The following is a 19,152-nucleotide window of genomic DNA, read 5'->3' as shown; positions in this document are numbered from 1 at the left end:
CACTTTGGTCGCACACTCAATGAAAAATGTATTGGATAGATGGGAATAAGAAATAGCTTGACCATGTGACCGCCTCCCAGACAAGTTAGATAATCTGCAGAGTGGCACAATTTCTTCGTCAGACCATCCATCCCGTCCACGCCTCTGGCCTATCTTTAATAGTGGGCCCAATCCATTTGGATAATGCATTCCCTCATCTCTCCTTCTTTAAGCAGTGTTTAAAAGCAATTTCCACCATTCCGAGCAGATGCTTTCCTCCCCGCTCAAAGTCCTCCCATCATCTAAAATTAACTAGCGCTGAGGATTGCTCACAGGCAAATCCACAGCTTTAACTTGCATTTTACATCAACTTGTTCCTGTCTCCGTCTCCCTCGCAGGAAGTTAAATGTGTCAAACTGCACATCAGGCTTGTTGCTAAGTGGTGTGCGCTAAAAGCCACAATTTACCCTGGTGACTTATGTCTTTCTTTTTTTTTTTTACTTCTTTTTCCCCAACTCCCAACTCTTCTTACCCTAATTTAAAAGCGACCCCAAAAAGGTAAGTCTCCAAGCATCCTACTTCTTAGAAAAGTGCAGCTGGGTTTGATCGACCAGCGGGGGGTTCTGTGCATTAGTGTCAACGCCTCAGAGAGGGGCCAAGAGGTGGAGAGCGATGACCGGCAAGGTGCTTCTGAAATGGTCCTCCTGAGGTTTGGAGGAGGCCGATTCAGCTGACCGCATGGATGCATAGCTGGGCCAGGGAGCTTGGAGCTGCCTTCAATCATTGCATAAAGCCCTGCATGAGAAGTCGGTACAGAGGTCTGTCCTGCTGGCACGTGCACCATTGAAATAATTTATACGTTTCAGAGGGAAAAAAAAGGTGAACAGAGAAGGTCTTCTCTCTTCTCTCGTAACAATTTTCGTAAATGTACTGTAAAAAGTATGTCTCTGATTAACACTTTTATTTTGCTGGCTTAATTGCACCTATAAAACATTTGACTTAAACCTGCGTATAAAGACTGTAAAATAAAATGGTCCCATCAGTGCCACACGGAGGAGCAGCTGCACCTGTGATTTGCTGTAATCTCCTTTTAATTGTGATGAAGTTGCAGGGAGAGACAGCGACGGAGAGAACAAGATCAATTAAGACCTCTTTGTCCGTCGGCTGACTCCCGCGCAGACCTCCTCATTCATTCCCCGCCTGGTGAGCGGACGCTTTAATTGAGTTTTGCCGCACGGACTTCTCCGCCTGCTGAACTGACAAGGACCAGGCAAAGGAGATATTTTGGTTTGTGTGGCAAGAGTGTGTGTGTGTGTGTGTGTGTGTGTGTGTGTGTGTGTGTGTGCAGGTTACTTTGGCATCAGTCATGCTGAGAGTTACCTGCACCCCTGTCACAATGAGGCAGTGTAAGGCACACACACACACACACACACACACACACACACACACACACAGTACACAACGCAGGAAGCTGTAGATAGTACACAGTCAAGATGAGCACAGAAATGAGAACATGTATGACATTCTTGTAGCAATGGCGCACCACTGAGACATGGTAAATATTCATAAAGCTAAAGGGGACTATTAGCATTTAAGGAAAAACATGCTTGCAAATGAGTGTGTGTGTGTGTACTACCTGGAGTTAGAGTCACTACCAACTTAAATGGACATTTGAGATTAGTGAAATGGTGTGTGTGTGTGTGTGTGTGTGTGTGTGTGTGCACGCACTACAAGGCTGTTTGCATTTATATGTAGTTATGCTGATAGCTTGATGGGAAAAACATGTGCTTAATAGAACACTTGTGATTCTTAGTTACATTACTGATGATAGAAACTATTAGGGAGTCAACTGAAGTAGACAGTCTGCCTGCAATGTTAGCTTGCAAGTTTGTTTGTTCGTGTCTATGCGGACCTTTTCCACTTTATATGTTAATTTGTGAAATTGTTTACCAGCCAATGTGTATCTAAACGCTCGTGAGACTGAGGGCGTCTGTGTGTGTGTGTGTGTGTGGATGAGTGTTTGTCTGGAGTCCTTTTCCATCTCTGCTGGTTGACAGACTGTGTCAGAGCTGCCTGGGAAATGATGTTTCCACCTGTGACATCTCACAAAGACAGAGAAGGACACAGTCTAGTTCTCACTCTCTCTTTTAATCCGTCTCTCTCGTGGTCCATTTCTCGTCCCTCTCACCTTAATGACAATTGACACCTATCCTCCACTCTGTCAGATACATCCAGATTGAGGTCCAAGCCATGGGGACGGCAGTAGTCTAGTTATATCAGGGTTGTGACAGTGCCCCTAGTGGTCCAAGTAGGGGAGTGATTTTGCTTCCCTTCAACCAGCTTAACTGTTGTCCATCACACTCCCTGAAGCCAGAAGTAGATGTTGAATATGTTTTACAGCATGGGCACTATGAAAGCATTTGTATTACATTGCATTTGACCCATTAGGGTTTAGGATCTGACTATTTTTTGAAGAAAAGGTTTTTCAATATTTGTGGGGGAAAGGGTCTTTGACATTGAGGAAGAAGTGCCAATACGTTTGGAATTTGTTGGATTTCTTGAATGCTAATTTCAGTTTTAACCCCATAATCATTGCTAGAATTAAAAATCTAAGACTGTAGAATGAAACCCAAGGGCTTCCAATAGACAGTCATACAAACAATATATAATTGCACCATTTTAATCGTGTCACAAGTGGTCCATTATCTGATTTCAGCTGCACATGCCTCCTTTCCTCCTGCAAGCAGTACAACTTAATTCAGGCGGTTTGCAGGGCAGCCATGATAACAGTGGTTGGTATGGTAATAGCAGCCTGTGCGCCACAGGCTAGTTGGTAGTAGCAGTTAGATGCTGGCTCTCAGTGGTGTTGCGTAACGCTTCCTAAACTTCAGACTGATGAGCATGCTGCGGACCCCCCGGCTTTCTTTTGCACTTCAGTGGCAACTCAAGAGTACACCGGACTCTTACCTCCTGCCCTCGCACAAGTTGTTCATGACTTGCAGAAGATACAGAGTGGGACTGGAGCTGAAAGAGAGGGGGTGGGTAGGTTACAGCAGAAACACACCTGGCTCCATTAGTGTGAGGAGGGGGGTGCTGTGGGGGCTGCAGCCCCCCATGCTGGCCAGGGTGTATTAAGGTGTATTAAGTTACAGTAAATTGTAATTACAGAATATAGGGTTAATAAAGTGCCACAAAAAGGTACTAATGTGGCCAAATGTTACATTTTAATGGATTAAATATTTTTATTACAAAGTTTTATTATGCTTTTCTTCCCAGTACAGTTGACCTTACTGTACATACTTTAAGCAGCTAAATAAAACAAAAGACTGTGGGTTCACAGAAAAATACAGCACAAGGAAGCAGAGAGGTTCTGCTGTTGGGGGGAGACACAAGTCAAGCACTTTGTAGGTAAGGGGGTCACACTCCCGCTCTTACAAATGTCTCCTGACCAAGGGACTTGTGTTTTGTCTTGTTTAGATGTTACATTGCAAGCTTGCAAATACTTTTAAACGCTGTTAGTTTTACTTCTGAAGGACACAGTTGATTGAATCTTGGTGAGGATTAGATAAAGTACCAACGGTGCACTGTTATGAAAGGGAACTATTCATACAGGCGTGGGTGATGGTGCAGTGAAGTGTTATAGTATAAAGAAGGAAAGCTGATTTGAGCAACTCCCTATCACTGAACATCTTTACATGACATATCATTTCTGAGACAACAAGTTTATTATATGCACAACATGTGGACCCCGTGGAAAAGACACATGTCAGACACATTATATGTGTAAAAAGGAAAAGACATGGACTGGGACCCCAGACACATGGGATGAAAACCAGGTGGAAACTAGAAACATTCTGCTCAGCCTGTATTAGGAGCTGCCATCATTGTACACTAAATTGTGTTTCTGACACGGTCCCACATTCCATTCCTGAGAGAAAAGCCTTTCTTCTTATTTATCCAGATTATTCTGCAAAGCCACTATATCAACCAAGTGCGTGTTATCTGTTTTACTGTAAATCATTTAGACGTGGTCCTTCCTGTTTGGCTTTGGATTCAAACTAATGAAGGAGGAGGCAGATACCGCAAGAGGGAATTAATGTGACGGGTCAGGACCCAATGCTAAAATGAATTTAGTGCAGATATGCAAAGTAATAATTTACAACCTTTATTTATCCAGTCAAACCTGACAGAGGACACATGCTGGTTTCCATCACCTCCCTGAAACACATTCACACACCCTTTAACCCTACACACATCCTGGACTCCAACCAACGCAACCGCAGTCTTCTACATCTGGCTGTCAAGTAGACATATCCATATAAGTATCTCATGGAAGTTGTAGGTTTTACTGTACCGCCTGGTCTCAGGATTTTAACCAGCAACCAACATCTATTCACAATCCACTTCCACTAAGCTCAATACTACCACCACCTAGCTGGTAAAGAGGAGTGGAAGCATTAATAATAACAATAAAACAGTCTGTAATGCAACAGCGACAAATACAAGCTTGGGTATTTTAACAGAGATCTGAAAGCATGAGGTTGTAATATTTACAGCCCGTTTAATGTTCATTTGAGGCCCGTAAAGCTCATGTGGTACAACAACGCTTCATAACAACAGGACAGCTTTAAGTACCCGCATGAGAAGGCAAACCAGGCATATGTCTTCACACAGTAAAACGTGAACAAACAAGAACTATATATGCACACGTCCTCAGAACACACCCATTACATATCGGCTTGGAATGTCAAGACAAAAATAAAGTAAGTTTATGTGTCTTGACGTGAGATGGGATTTCTGCCTCCAAAACAACCATTTATCTTGGGGGTGGGGGACTATCTTTCACTAGGAACCTGCTGAGAAGAAGACTGAAACAGAGGGAAAATATTATACAGGGAGAGATGAGAATGTACATTTACAAAATTCTACAAGGCTGAAACTGAGGAAGGGAAAAGAGAGTTGAGCAGATTATAAAATAACAGGGTCTTTTTAATTGGATTTCTGTTTACATTAGTCATAATTTACCTTATAAGAACCACCTCCAAAATGACCTTTTGATTACCCCTACATTAATAAAGTGAAGTAAGACGGGATGAAATTAATTTTTCAATTAAGTCAACTGGCTCGTTGTTCTGTGTGTGTGTGAACAAAGTCACATGCAGAGCTGGTACTGAAGAAAAGAAATAAATAAATAAAAGGGAAATGAAAGAGTAGAGAAAGAGGAAATCTGAGTTTGTTCAATTCCACCGGGCGAAAAAAGTGCAAGAAGAGAAAGAGCCAGAATTACGATTATTCTACAGGCCGACCAGCCACTTTTGTGCTTTGTGTATGCACTGTTAGGTGTATAGCTGTGGCCTTGGCAAGGCGCCTCCCATGAGGAAGCAAGGCTGCATAATACCGGAGGCCAGAGGTGAGACTTTCACAGCTCTGCACAATACATATTCAATACGTACAGGGCCCTGGCTGCACTGTTGCAAGAGCTTAATTAAAAAGTAACAGTTCCAATACATTGGAGTCTGGCTGACCCACATCCCCTGCTGGCTCAGTATGCCTGTTAATGCTGTGTGTGTGTGTGTTTGTGTGTAATGGGATGTTGGGGGCACTTGAAAAGGAAAATGAGAAACAGTTAAAGTCAGTCAGAAAGAGGATACACACTTGGTGCGTTTAAGCAGCTGTTAGCATTTGAGTAAAGGAGAATGTGTGCCTGATGTGACTTTAAGGACATGAATTATTCACAATAACCCTAGGCAGTGGTATATAGCACACTTCTGCCTTCTGTGCACACGTCATGCACGTGTGTGTGTGTGTGTGTGTCTGTTTGTGTGTAAATGGGGGAGTGTGTGAGGAAGTCTGAATGTGGTTCAGCCGTATGCTGTGGACCTAATCCACTATGACAAACCTCTGACATCACATGAACAACAGGCATGCTGAGCAAATCTACTCATTCATAATAAATGAGAGCGAGAGAGAGAGAGAGAGAGAGAGAGAGATAGAGAGAGAGTGTCTCTGGGGAAAAAGAAATAAAAATACTAAAAAAAGAAATAAATAAACCGAGCAGCTCTATTCGCGGCAGCCAGCGTTCTTGTCTTTACATTTCCTGCAAGTAAGCACTATAATCATACAGGAAATGCCATGAGTAATTTTAGAATGAATGATTATACATTTAAGGATGAACAGCTATACCTTCCTGTGCTAAAAGGCAGCCATTAAGTGACAACAATAAAGAAAAAAGAAATCAGCGCTGAGTGGTGCTGCAATATTTTTCCTGGTTTGTAAGGGTCTCTCTGCTTAACCGGTTGAGTCCCTAATGAGACTCAGATCTCTGACAAGGTTGATGAGCCCTGCCTTTATACTTTATTATGAGGGTGATCTATTTGGGCTGCAGTCTGTAGACCGAGTGGGGCGCTGAAATCCCATGAGTGGTTAGGGTTGGAGAGGTGGAGGTACTGTATGAGTTCCTGGGAGTTTTTTTACTCACAGTCTGACTGCTGCTGGGTCATCCATTATTTAACACGCGCGCACACACACACACACACACACCTAGACACGTGTGCTTTTCATTTCTAAATGTATGCTACTTCTCTACTCTTGAATGGGAGCGCCTGTAACTTGTGTAACTTCCCCCCAGGGATCAATAAAGTATTTGCCATGTACAGTAGACATATACACACACCCACATGGTCAACTGCATATTTACCCAAAAGTAACTCCCACTTTGGGACTTTAAATGTAGATGCAAAATGTCATTACTTTCAACAACAAACTACGAATGTGATGTGAAAATGTTATATCCTGGTTTGTTAAGGGAGACAGTCTGGTTTACTCTATTAAGGAAACAATCACACTGTGTAATAAATGTGGGCAATAACTTGCAATAACTGAAAATGCATTCATATATATTCCTATAAAATTGCGTATTTGTATTATTTTCCACCAATTTCTGCAGAATATTAAATGAAGAGATCTGATTGTCTGGTTTTCTGGAACAGTCCAGGAAACACTACTTTCACCACTCAGCAACGGGCCAGAAATTCAACAACCAGCAGGAACCCTCACATACAAATACACACATAGTAACCTAACCTAAACCTCCTGCGCATTGTAGCTGAAAATACAGAAAACGTCCTGCTTGTCTGAAGTCCATCAAGTTATCAATAATTCAGCCGACTCCACAGCAAAGTAAGAACAACACGCTGCTCACCATTCATTCTGACTGGGCAGCTCGTGGATCCAGGGCACCGGGTTCTCTCCCACAAAGCCCATGTCATCATGGGAACTGGTGGACGATTGGTCGGAAAGGTGGGCAGGAAGCAGAGGCGGCCTGTCGTCTTCGATCATCACTATGTCATCCTGAGGCATGTTCACAGTCGGAGAGAGCTGGTGGTTACCTAAGAGAGCGATCAGACAACATATATGACTGTATATATTAGGAGGCTCTGCACAATTATATAACACAACGTGGCAGCAATACTCAAGGTTTACTAAACATCCGATTAGTGGTGTCTGTCCACAGAACTCCTCCTCCACCTCCTCAGACTTCTTACTTTAGTAATTATCAAGATAATACTGTATACAAAGATTACTTTGGCTGAGACCATTGTACGATGAACTTTTCATATCAGGACACCAACATTTCTCAAAAAGGGTAAATGATGGTCAGGTACAATCCGAGATGTTGCATGACAAGACGGTGTCTGCAAAATGGTACACTCGAAAGTACACAAAACGATATAATGTCTACTATCCACAATCATGTAACAGTCAAAAGTTTTATCCATTCTCCGTCACTCTCCCCTCAAGGACAAATATGAGCAGAAGAAGCGCCCCCCCCTGATCTGTATTCCATCCTGCCTGACCCTCCCCGCTGAGGACTTCTTTGAATCGCCCCTTTGCTGCTCCTCAGGAGTCAAAGTCAATGGGGAATGTGCTGCCGTGGCTGGCACTCAGCGCCAAGGGCAGGAGAAGGGGTTGTTCAGTGGCATGAGAAGTGGCTTTACGAGACAGAGGTGGAAGATTCACTCTGCAAATGGATCAGTGCTATAGAAAGGACATGGACACGTAAAAGAAAAAAGAATCAAAAAGTCAAGATGAGCGACGAGATCAGACTTCCACCACACACCTGCTTACTATTAGACTGCTATGACTGGACTTCCTGTAGTCTTTGCTTTTGTTTCCATTATCGGAAAGCCGTTTTGCAAATTTAATAGCTTAGGGAACAATTGTGTGTAATCACTAACAGCAGACAACAATATTTACCCTGGCAAGATCCCAACATGAATCTGAGAGGCATTTAATTTCACTGGGGCCCGACGAATGATAAATGCTTGTTGTGGAAGTAAATCTGAGCACCAATCAACGCGGCAATGAGGTTTAGTTTAGTATAGTTATTTGCAGAGAAAAAGAAATGTAAATAAAGATACGAAACAAAGCAGCTGTGCAGGGAGGACAGAGACCAAGGTGGGCTTAGAAAGGTCCTCCTCAGATAGCACTGAAGTCAAATCACAAGCAGAAAATCAAGCAGAAATAGTGTGTTATTTTTCATATATGTCCGGAGTCTTATCAGTGGCATGTGACAAAAGAGATGTATTGTACCTTATGTGAATATATGTTCCAAACCATAGGCTTCAAATGCAGAGTTACAGTGGATACACCGAATAATATCACCAAGACACTAGTTTACTTTGCAATTACAAGAGTTTTTTAGTTTACAAGCCTGATGTTTATTTTTTTTATCCCCATAGAATAAAACTCCGGATAGGGCAAGTTGCTTTATACCAAAGCTTTCCAGAACATCTGCCCCTGTACTCACGCATCTGTTAATTGATTCTTTGGGAAGCCTCATCCCTTTGTGTATAGACTGCTCATCTAAACCAGTTAAGATGGCTGCCAACACTGTACAGGTGAAATGAAGGCCATTTCTCACTCGGGCAGCTTGACAGAGAACCATGGATAATTGAATTCCTGTACTGTAAATCAGCAGGACTGGAGGAACTCCAGGAAGTGAGTTAGACTAAGCTAGACCTATCACTTCCATAGCAGGCAGACCAAGTAGTTGGGCGTTGAATTATCGCTGAGTATCAATATTCAACAATATCTTTAATCGTGTCTTTTTATATTATTATTCTATCCACTCTCGTTATAAAGAAAATACAAGAACAAGGTTTGCTAAACAATATAAGGTGCTGTTCCATGCCTCAACAGATGAGGGGGAAATCTGCATATGTGAAAAAGACACTTATTATTGCAGCTTATAGTCATTACTATTTGTGTATGCTGGTATAAGTATCAATAATGTGTACAGTATATATAATTATATATAAATATATAATATAGGATACTATATTGTTCTGTGTGCTTTATTCTCTATAAAACAGTTTAGTTTTGTCCTCAGAGTCCTTGCTCAACTCCTCTAAGTCAATTCTCAAACACTCTTCCTTCTAAAATGCAACACCTCCCTCCTCTGTTGTCAGAGTCTCTGCTTTACACTCGGTTTAGTGAGTGTGGCAGTGTCAATAAGAGATGCCCTGTGGTAGTGTGTCCACAGGGGCCATCCTTATACCAGTTATTACTTTCCCTTAGCTGTTAGGTAGAGTTACCTCCCGGTTGCATCAGCGACACTGAGAATTTCACTGCAGTAGTCATCCGGAACAGACATACAGCATAGTGGTGATATGACCACCAAATTCATTTCGTCAAAAGAAGCTCTGCGTTTCAAATACACAACACATGGTTATAACATTTCTTTGCATTCGCAATACACACTCTCAAAGACAATACATAACTCATAATCACCTTGCATTCACTCATGTCATTACACCACTTTTGCTAACGGGGGACACTCGGCAAGCTGCCCTCTCCCAGCTTTATGAAATACTTCCAGCCATGACCTCTTGACACAAGTAGCCAGCTCTGCAGATGAAGAGTTGTTAAGGTCATTCCACTTCCCTCTTTGCTAAATAGCTAAAGGACACACACACTCATACAATAAATGGCTAGTGGACGGGTATAGTTGGGGCCATGCTGATGATTTGAAAGGTGAAAATAATTAATTTTCTGCAGCTGTCAGCATAATAAGCGTCCCCCACCCACCCCCAATACTTGTTGTAGCATACGGCAAGTTCGCTCTGAAAATGACTGTGCAGACCAAATGAAAAACAGTATGTTTATGTGTTAAATGGCTGTTTGGTTCATGACACAGAGAGAGATAAAAAAGCGAGAGTGGGGAAAATCTGGAGACTTTTCAGCACCCTCAGTGGTGCTTTGGCGCAGTGAGGTGCAGATGGAGCTGCTCACTCGCTGTTTTAACACCGTTGCCAGATCGACGAGAAAGTGTATGTGCGTGCTCGAGCGAGAACTAGCTGGTGACTGAGGCAGTTGAAAGTCAGGGCTGTTCATCATGGGGGGAAGATTCTCAATGCAAACAAGCGTTGATGAAATAACAAGTGCCTTGTTACCTCTCTTGTTCACATCATTTAGCACAAGGAAGGTCATCTGAGCTTGCTGTTGTCCTTCGGTTTGAGGCAACTTTTTACTTAGTTGTTCCCCTGTCTAATTGCACCGACAGCAAAATAACCACAAGCATCTAAACCTGAGCGCTGTGAATGCAGTTACTGTTTTCACCAAACCCATGAACCGCTATCTTGGCCGTAATCAAGACGCTGTTATTCAGCCTGTGATGACCTCGACAATCCTGACAACACTGGAGCCTTTCATGCACTCAGTTTGTGGAATGAAAGCAAAAGAAAAGAGAAAAAACCCCCACATTAATATCGTGATGCCATCACAAACAAATCACCAGTCACACATATATCTTAGAGACATGTGCGTGCTGTCACATGGGGATGAATATTACTCCACTTATGATTTATGGTTCAGAAGCTGGCTCTTTCACAAAGGGACTGTTTTGTATTTGTGTATAAGAGCTTCTGTTATTGCCATCCATGCTGCTAAGGAAAGACTTCCCTGGCAACATGGTTTTGCCACTGTGGCCTTTGTCACACTGTAATTAAAGATAGCTTCTCATGAGTCACGCTGACAGAAGCACACACACACACACACACACACACACACTACCCACCACCGCAGCACCCACCACCCTGCTAAAAACAAGCACATGTTGTTGGGTGGTGTTTACCATGTAGCAATGATATTGTAATGTGAAGGCTAATCAGGGTCTCAGTTAACAGCTGAAACATATTTCAGTCAAAGTGATCGTTCATTTTTAATGTTGGAACGTTACATTTTATTGCAACTCTGGTTTATAGACAAAATATTTTCATCGCTGAAACAGAAAAACAGAAATTTGTTTCAGTTGATGCTTGAATGAACTGAGCTGTACGCATGTAGATGCCCACATTACAGTGTACGCCGTCCTATCTGTCCACCCACTGCAGATCAGTTTTTGGATAAGAACAGCAACAAGATGCTTTGCAGCAGCACCCACTATACATCAAATACTATAATCAGTGTAGTGAAAGTCACATGTTTGCACGACTGTACTGAAGCACACGCAGCCCTCTGGCAAGCCATGCTCAGCGTGTGGAAGCTATTCCACGATACTGGAGCAGAGATGTTCTTCCTCCCTCTGGCAGAGAGTGAAGACAGAGACAGATGAGCTCTCTGGCTCGAGAGGCCACCTGGCTGCATCCATCCTAACGGATCAGAGCTTCGCTCCCCTCTTTCATTGCCCTCTGACCAAGCGTTGCCTGGTGAAACATTGAGCTGTAAGGTGAGAGGTCACAATAATAGCCCCACTCCATCTTCTTTATCCTACATTTCCTCCGTCTCTGTCCATCACACACTCTTACACTTTCTTTTCCTCTCTCTTCTCTCTCTTCCTCCCTCCCTTCAGAGACACTAGTCAGGCCTATTGATCTGACTGGAGGAGAGATCATTAGTTGATCCGCGCTGCCACGGCTCCCAGGCCCATACATGGATTCATGGATTGGTAATCATCCTAAGTACAGGCGTAAAAAGTCTTGTGTTCACGAGGGGACATTGTTGCATTTTAGTTCTGCTGCGGTTTGTGTTCACACTTTTTACAAACAAACTAGGAGGAGTAAACACAAAGTCATACAGGCTTGACTTGAGTAACTCATTGATTAGACAGCTTTGGTGATGTAATCCTGCATCATCAGCACATCATCAGGACCCACGTTGCAAAATCGAATTCTGGTGACTGACAGCACACTTTAGTGCTTCTAATGTGTATATTTACATACATATTTAAGTTCAGCAATATTACAGTGGGTATTACTGTGGGATCACTATGTCACACACTGGGACTTAATGAACTGCCAAAGTACACAGGTGACACAAGCACAACGCTAAGGACACTAATATTGCTTCTAAAACAGTTCATAAGCAGTAGTACCATGCTAAAATCACATATCTACTATCAAAGAATACTGTGGGTGGTCTGTTTGCTTTCACACAACAAACAAACCTTACCAGAGTCTGCTTGGAAGCGGATTGAGACCTCAGCCTGGTTGTTTGGTCCGCATCCAGGGCTCGATCGACAGCTTTCAAGTAAAGGGGGCAAATGCACCAAATTTCAATTTAAACAAACTTGATGACAGTGTCTTACTTCCTTGTGGAGAATTGCGGCATTTGGGACTCAGATGTCTAGGATATGGATAGGGACACCAAACGATGAGACTCACAGAGACATGTGGAGTTAATCAGTGATTCCCATGTACACAGGAAAAGAGCACTCTGTGACCAGTCATAGTCAGTTTTTGTCTAAGTCCTGGGCTGGGAGGTGTTGTCATGAAGCACCAATGTGACTATTGTTACTGTATGTTTGGAAAACTAATTTGGTGACAGCCTAATGTAAAACTAATTTCCATGTAATGATGAGGTTAAAAGGCTTTTCCTATTCCAGAGATCAACCCATGAACTGTGTTGAAGGAAGAGCCGCCCTCGCATCCAAGCCTGTTATTTAGCCTTTAAATGCCATTTCAGGGAATAACTTTTCAGGTCACCTCAACTTCTTCACACAAGCACCAGCTAGTTAGCTGTAAGCCCAGGACAATGGAAAGATTTAAGCCAAATACCTGGTGCGTTGTGCTGTAATCATCATTCGCACGAAACAAACTCCACTTGTTTGTTCCGTCTGCTATGTGTTTCTTTCACAAATCTATCATACCACAACGTTACATGAATTTGATTTTGAATGTAGCGTTGATGACCTGCACACCCACACAGGTGTTTTCACTTACCCTGGGGAAGAAGTTGGGCGGAGCTATGCTGCAATTACGTGAGGTCACCAGCCGTCACGGACCAATAAGAATGATGAAGGTGCAAATTCTCTCAACCTAGCAGGCTCAACAAAACTAATGGGAGAATCAGTGAGATACCAATCAAGCACACTCGGCACACACCCACACAGTCCTTGGAAGAGGTCTAATTAGGCAAGTGAAAACACCCGTGTGGGTGGACCATGTGGCCCGAAATTGAAAACATGTTCTTGCATAACAATACCTTAAAATACCAGGTGCTGATGGAATGAGATTATCCATGCTTTAATGGATCTATAATTTGTATATTCTTTTTTATATTATATTACATATCTTGGTAATCTATTTCAGCTCTTTGTTTTTGTGTTTAATTGTACTGCTATGTCTGTTACTACTTCCTCCTTAATTTGCTGTTATTTGTGTATCTGTTTAGCTTGCCTGAATGTTTTTGTATCTTAACGAGTTTGTTCTTTCTTGTATGTCAGTATTGTATGTCCGGGACCCCAGGAAGACTAGAGGCACACCCTGTGCACATGTGCTTCTAATGGGAACCCTTCACTAAACAAGAAACAACTGATGAAACGAAGATTATATTTAATGAATGATGGCTGAATTCCATGGAGCTGCTTCAGTTTCAGGGAGCCATCATCGATGTTATTAGTAACAACTGTGCTTTCCCTGCTGTGAAAAGTCAAATGTCTGCTGTAAAAAAAAAAAAGCCTATTTAGTGAGAATGTGCATTAAAATGTAATTTTTCAACTTCATCCTCTAAATTGCTGCCTTTTACATAGTTGTTTTTTAAGATAGCAAGTGCTTCACAGACTATGTTAAAAATATGTCTGGAAAACAAACCTCAACTGACCACAGTGGAGTACAGTAAAGCACAGGAAAAGGGAAAGTTTCAGGGTAACACCATTTATGCCGCTGTCATTTTCTCACTGAGGTATGCTAATAGCACTCTCAAGCAGTCTGGACACCAAATTAAGGGAGGTCACCCTGCCTCATCTCCTGCACTGATGGCTGAGCACACAGAAAGGATGAGTCTGCGGACTGTGAAATACTGGAAGTGAGGGGACAGCAGGGTCAAGTCCTGGGAAGACGGCCCCACTTAAACACCATTAGGGAAGACTATCTGTGTCTGGGGACACCCAGAGATTGGTGTGTTCATGTCAGTCTGTGTGTGTGCCTTTGCTCTTGTACTTTCATACTTTTAATGAAGAAATGTCCTCATGGTGATAGAAAAATCGTGCAAAGTGACAGAACTTTTCTGTTACGCACTTCTTTCAGTGACTAATGTGTGTCTACAGTATTTTGCACCGTCACCTGCACTGCACACATTACATCCTGTGAACACCTAGTTTCCTGTGTGACAACAGCATGAGTCCGCTTGCCTGGTTTCCACCTCCAGCCTCCCTCCACACCCCTTCCTCACTCCTGTGCCACTCCTAGCTGGGCATTCTGACTCAGGCACTCAGCCAAACAATCACATCCACAGAAAGCGTCGGTCAACGAACCTCAATTTTCACCCCAGCGTGTGGACCCTGCACCCAGCAGCACTTTTCAATTAGACAGAACGGAAGGTGAAGCCGGGTGTGATGCTAACGACCTTTGCGTCAAACCCCGCCTGTCACTGTCACACTGTGCGCACGCAAGAGATTTCACTCAGTTCCATATTTCCTTCCATTTAATTCACCTTTTCTGCTATTCTTTCTTTCAGCTTTTCCTTCTCTGAGTAAGAAATCGTCTCGGCCGATTCTCGGCCCTTTCACCCCCTAAAGGCAAAAGGAGGGTGGAAGGAAAGCAGGAGAAGAAGAGAAAAAAAAAGTGACAGGAAACTCATTTTATTTGAGCAGGGAGTCAAGCAGAACACACTGTATGTTCGCCACCTGCTAGCTGTGGATTCAGCCTCTGACCATGGTGCTGGATGCAAGGTGTGTGCATGTGTGAAGCTAAAGCTGACAATATCACAGCATCGCATGGCTTACTGAGGCAAACAGGGAATGGGATTACCCCTGACTATTGATTAGGTGAAAGTGTGCCCCTACAAATACACACACACACACACACACACACACACACACACACTCACACACAGCAGATAGTTCTGAATGACAGCCCAAAACACTACAGGCAAGATAAAGGCAAAGTGCCCTTACAATCAATGTGATGGAACTATACCAGCTTAATAGCACCTGTCTCCTGTGTCATTTTGTGCTCTTTTTTCACTGTTGCCATGGTAATTATAATTCCTATAATTCACTCAATTGTACCTATCTCCCCCAGAGAACCAAGACCTATTCCTACTATTTCAGAAGAAAGGCAGCAAGCTACCTGTGACTGCTGGGAGGGGACGAGACCCAGTTTCCGATCAATACCTGGGTGAAGCGAGATAAGGCAACCATAGGACATGACAGCTATTTGCTTTTAACAGAAAATAGAGAGTGTAGAAATAACAATCATTGGTAGGCAGAAATATGGAGTTTACAATTTCACCGTATTGACTTGCTGCCACCTGCAATAACTCACAATCAGTGAAAGTCAGATCTTAATTCTTGAGCAGCAAAACCATTCCATCCCATTTACCTCTGTGTCTTGGTCAACTTATAGCAGCATGGGCAGTGTAATGGAGCAGAGGAGAGGGACTGATTCGGTTAGAGAGCTCCTCAGCTGTCTTTTACGACATCAAATGCTTCAGAGTTTTGTCAGTACTCGCTATTTGCTCTGAGAGTATAACCTGATAGAGAGGTTGAGCGTGCCACTGTGCATGCAACTACAGTATGTGTATGTGGTGCTGTATGTGTGCCCCAACATATCCCAAACTCCACATGTCTGGCCTTCATGATTCAGTAATTTAGCAGGTCTAGATACACTCCGCTTTCGAGCTGTCAGTCAAGCCCTGGCGGCTGCGTGCTTCCTGACCTTGCCGAGACGATCTCAGCATCTGTCCTCTAACCACAACTGTCACATCTCGCACGCCAGGCAATATGTCTGAGCCCATCTGAAATAACATAAAGAAGAAGACGGAGAGCAGAAACAGCTGTCTTGCAAGCCTGCAGAAATGTACCATCCGCACAGAAAAATACACCTTTACTTGTCTTACTAAGGGATGAGACGGTAAGAGACAACTTTGTTACAGTCTTATAAGTCTCCACATTTATTGCTATAATTCAAACTAAAGTGGGTGGTTACATTTAGAAATGGAAAGGAAAAAAAAAAAGAATCCACGTTAGATGAACAGGAATGAGCAAGACATGTCAGGAACACTGATGCAAAGTCACTTTTGTGACATTTCATCAAGGTTAACTAGATCTAAGCTCTGTGTTGCCAGTGAGATGCAAGGTCATTGCCACTTGCCTGTTGGCAGAAGATGGAGGACAGAGAGACAGTACTTTCTTCTTCCAATCTTTCCTCAAATATAACTTCTGTGCTTTAATAATCTAGGGCCAAAACAAAATACATCCCCGGCATTTTCAGTAAATTGAAGATTTAAGAGGAGAAAAGAAGGATCAGATATGCAGTAATAGCAAAAAGTCAAATTTTGACTGAAGCAAGTTCCTGCTTCTCAGGTGCTGCATTTTACCTCATGAATATAAACTCAACTCTGACTGCATCAGAAATCTAAATAACAGAATTGTGTCGGTTTAAAAACACACGAACACCTGTCACGGAATGCAGGCACGGGTTAATGAGGGCACAGCTCAAAGACAGCCTCAAGACAGAAAAAAAAAGAAAAACTGACATTTTCTTGCTGCGAGACAAGCCGAGTCAAAGATCTGAGACTCCGCTGTGATAACTTACTGCTTTAGCACTCACTCCGCCTCCACCCCTAAAACTTTTCCACTTGGCTCATTTGACTCCCACTCTATAGGATGAGACGAGTGCTGGGCGCCCTTGAAGTTTCAATGGCAAGAAACTTTTCCATCAGCGTGCCCACAGTTGCCGCTTATGATCACAGCAGCATTCTGAAGAGCCTGGGTCGGAAAAGCCAGTGGAATAAATAAGCCAAAATGAGAGGAAAACCCAAACCAATTTGAGAACATTTGATTTGGGATAGAGGAGAAAGACACGATGAAAGGATGAAAAAAGAGAAGGGGAGAGAGAGAGACAGAGGGAGAGAGAGTGTGAGGGGCAAGCCCTATTGATCTGGAGGCTTAATTAACCATCAGATGCCTCTGACACAGCCTCTGATCTTCTGTGATCAGTGGCAGAGTGGCACCACTCTGGGGGAGATGGTGGGGAGGGGATAGGAGAGAAACGGGAGAACGACTGGGAGATGAGTGGAGAGGGAGAAAGTGTAGATCGCTGACAGATTACAAATTCACTCCATCCTGGCAGAGGAGGGTGGGAGGTGAAAGAGGGGAGTGACGAGGAGATCGTGAGGAGCCGGTTTATCAGTGGGCAGAAAAAAGAAAGGAGAAAGAAAAATGGGGGGAAAGAGAGAGAGGATGAAGAAGGAGAAATAGGAGACGGGTGAAAAGAGCAGGTAGGATGGAGAGAAAATAATGAGAAGGTAAGACAAGAAAAGGGGCGTGGACACATGTAACTACTCTGCATCATCCCCCACAAACACACCCGCCCTACACTGAACTGCTGCAATCAGCTTCAGGTTCTGCGTGTGTGCATATGTGAAAGGTCCGTCGATGTTGAGATGACAGCAGCGACTGGATCGAGGATTGAATTGCCAATTCTAATACACCTGAAGAGACGAGATCTTAGCTGATGTGGACTGGGCAGAATGGGAATTGACCCGAGTGAAACCAGTTGGGAGCTGAGTGAAGGCAGGGAGGATTGGGGATGACGTTAATCCCCGAGAGGTTTGCATAGTGAAATAGCGTACCTTAGGATGCAGAGCGGGCATGAGGCTTTGAAGGTGATGCTGGTTGTGGGTTTAAGGGAAGGAGCTAGCAGAAGCACCTCAGAGGGGCTGGGGTGGAAGTTAAAATTGATCGGGGGAGTGTCAGTTTACAGACAGCACCAATTCAAGGGAAAAAATCTAATGAGCATGAGGTTAGCAGGTCGACCACAGAGTGCGGAGTGACCGGCCAAAAAAAATCCAATTTGTGGGGTCATTTCATCTAGCTGAGGTTGAAAGAGACAAAGGTGCTGAGAGGGAGGGTGAAAAAAGCTTGCTGATATGTGACTCACCAATGCGTCCGATCATATTAGTCAGCGGTGTAGGGATGCTGTCCAAGCCGTCGATGGTTTCATACAGGGAGTGGGAAATCCGGCGCTCATGGTTGTCCAGTAGAGAGTTTGCGGGATGCTCTAAAACCGGAGGGCTGCCAGGGGCTTCCTACAGAGACCGGGAAAGAGATGAAGGGTAGGCATGGGGCTTACAAATAGGTACAGTGCCAAATAAATGTTCCATTTGGCCTTACAATAGTCATACAATGTAATTTTCCTTAAAGGGCCAATGTGAAAAATATTTACCATATATATTTGAGGTATATTCACATTTATAACTGAAAGCTTGGAGTAATTAAAGTAAAATTTGCAATTCATTGGAAAATATAGCTTAATTTGCTACATTTTACAGCATAAAAGAACATTAATAACTGTAGCTATCATCTTTATTCTGCATACAGTGCATCCGGAAAGTATTCACAGCGCTTCACTTTTTCCACATTTTGTTATGTTGCAGCCTTATACCAAAATGGATTAAATTCATTTTTTTCCTCAAAATTCTACACACAACACCCCATAATGACAACGTGAAAAAAGTTTATTTGAGATTTTTGCAAATTTATTAAAAATAAAAAACCTGAGAAATCACATGTACATAAGTATTCACAGCCTTTGCTCAATACTTTGTTGATGCACCTTTGGCAGCAATTACAGCCTCAAGTCTTTTTGAATATGATGCCACAAGCTTGGCACACCTATCTTTGGGCAGTTTCACCCATTCCTCTTTGCAGCACCTCTCAAGCTCCATCAG

At 43.1% G+C, this 19,152-nt stretch overlaps 1 protein-coding gene across 1 annotated transcript in view; it reads right to left on the bottom strand.

Annotated features, from left to right (window-relative positions):
- The window catches only part of LOC139304541 (partitioning defective 3 homolog), a 309,773-nt gene that overhangs the window by 108,986 nt on the left and 181,635 nt on the right, over positions 1-19,152 (bottom strand). The window contains exons 16-17 of the mRNA XM_070928476.1: positions 18,363-18,510; positions 7,181-7,367 (exon numbers count right to left, since the gene is read on the bottom strand). Of these exons, the coding sequence (XP_070784577.1) occupies positions 7,181-7,367; positions 18,363-18,510 (335 nt within the window). The remainder of the gene's footprint in view (positions 1-7,180; positions 7,368-18,362; positions 18,511-19,152) is intronic.

This window comes from Enoplosus armatus, chromosome 21, assembly GCF_043641665.1.
Source record: "Enoplosus armatus isolate fEnoArm2 chromosome 21, fEnoArm2.hap1, whole genome shotgun sequence".
NCBI classification, from domain to species: Eukaryota; Metazoa; Chordata; class Actinopteri; order Centrarchiformes; family Enoplosidae; genus Enoplosus; species Enoplosus armatus.
The sequence above is the reverse complement of the archived record's forward strand: the minus strand, read 5'-3'. Positions and strand labels throughout refer to the sequence as shown.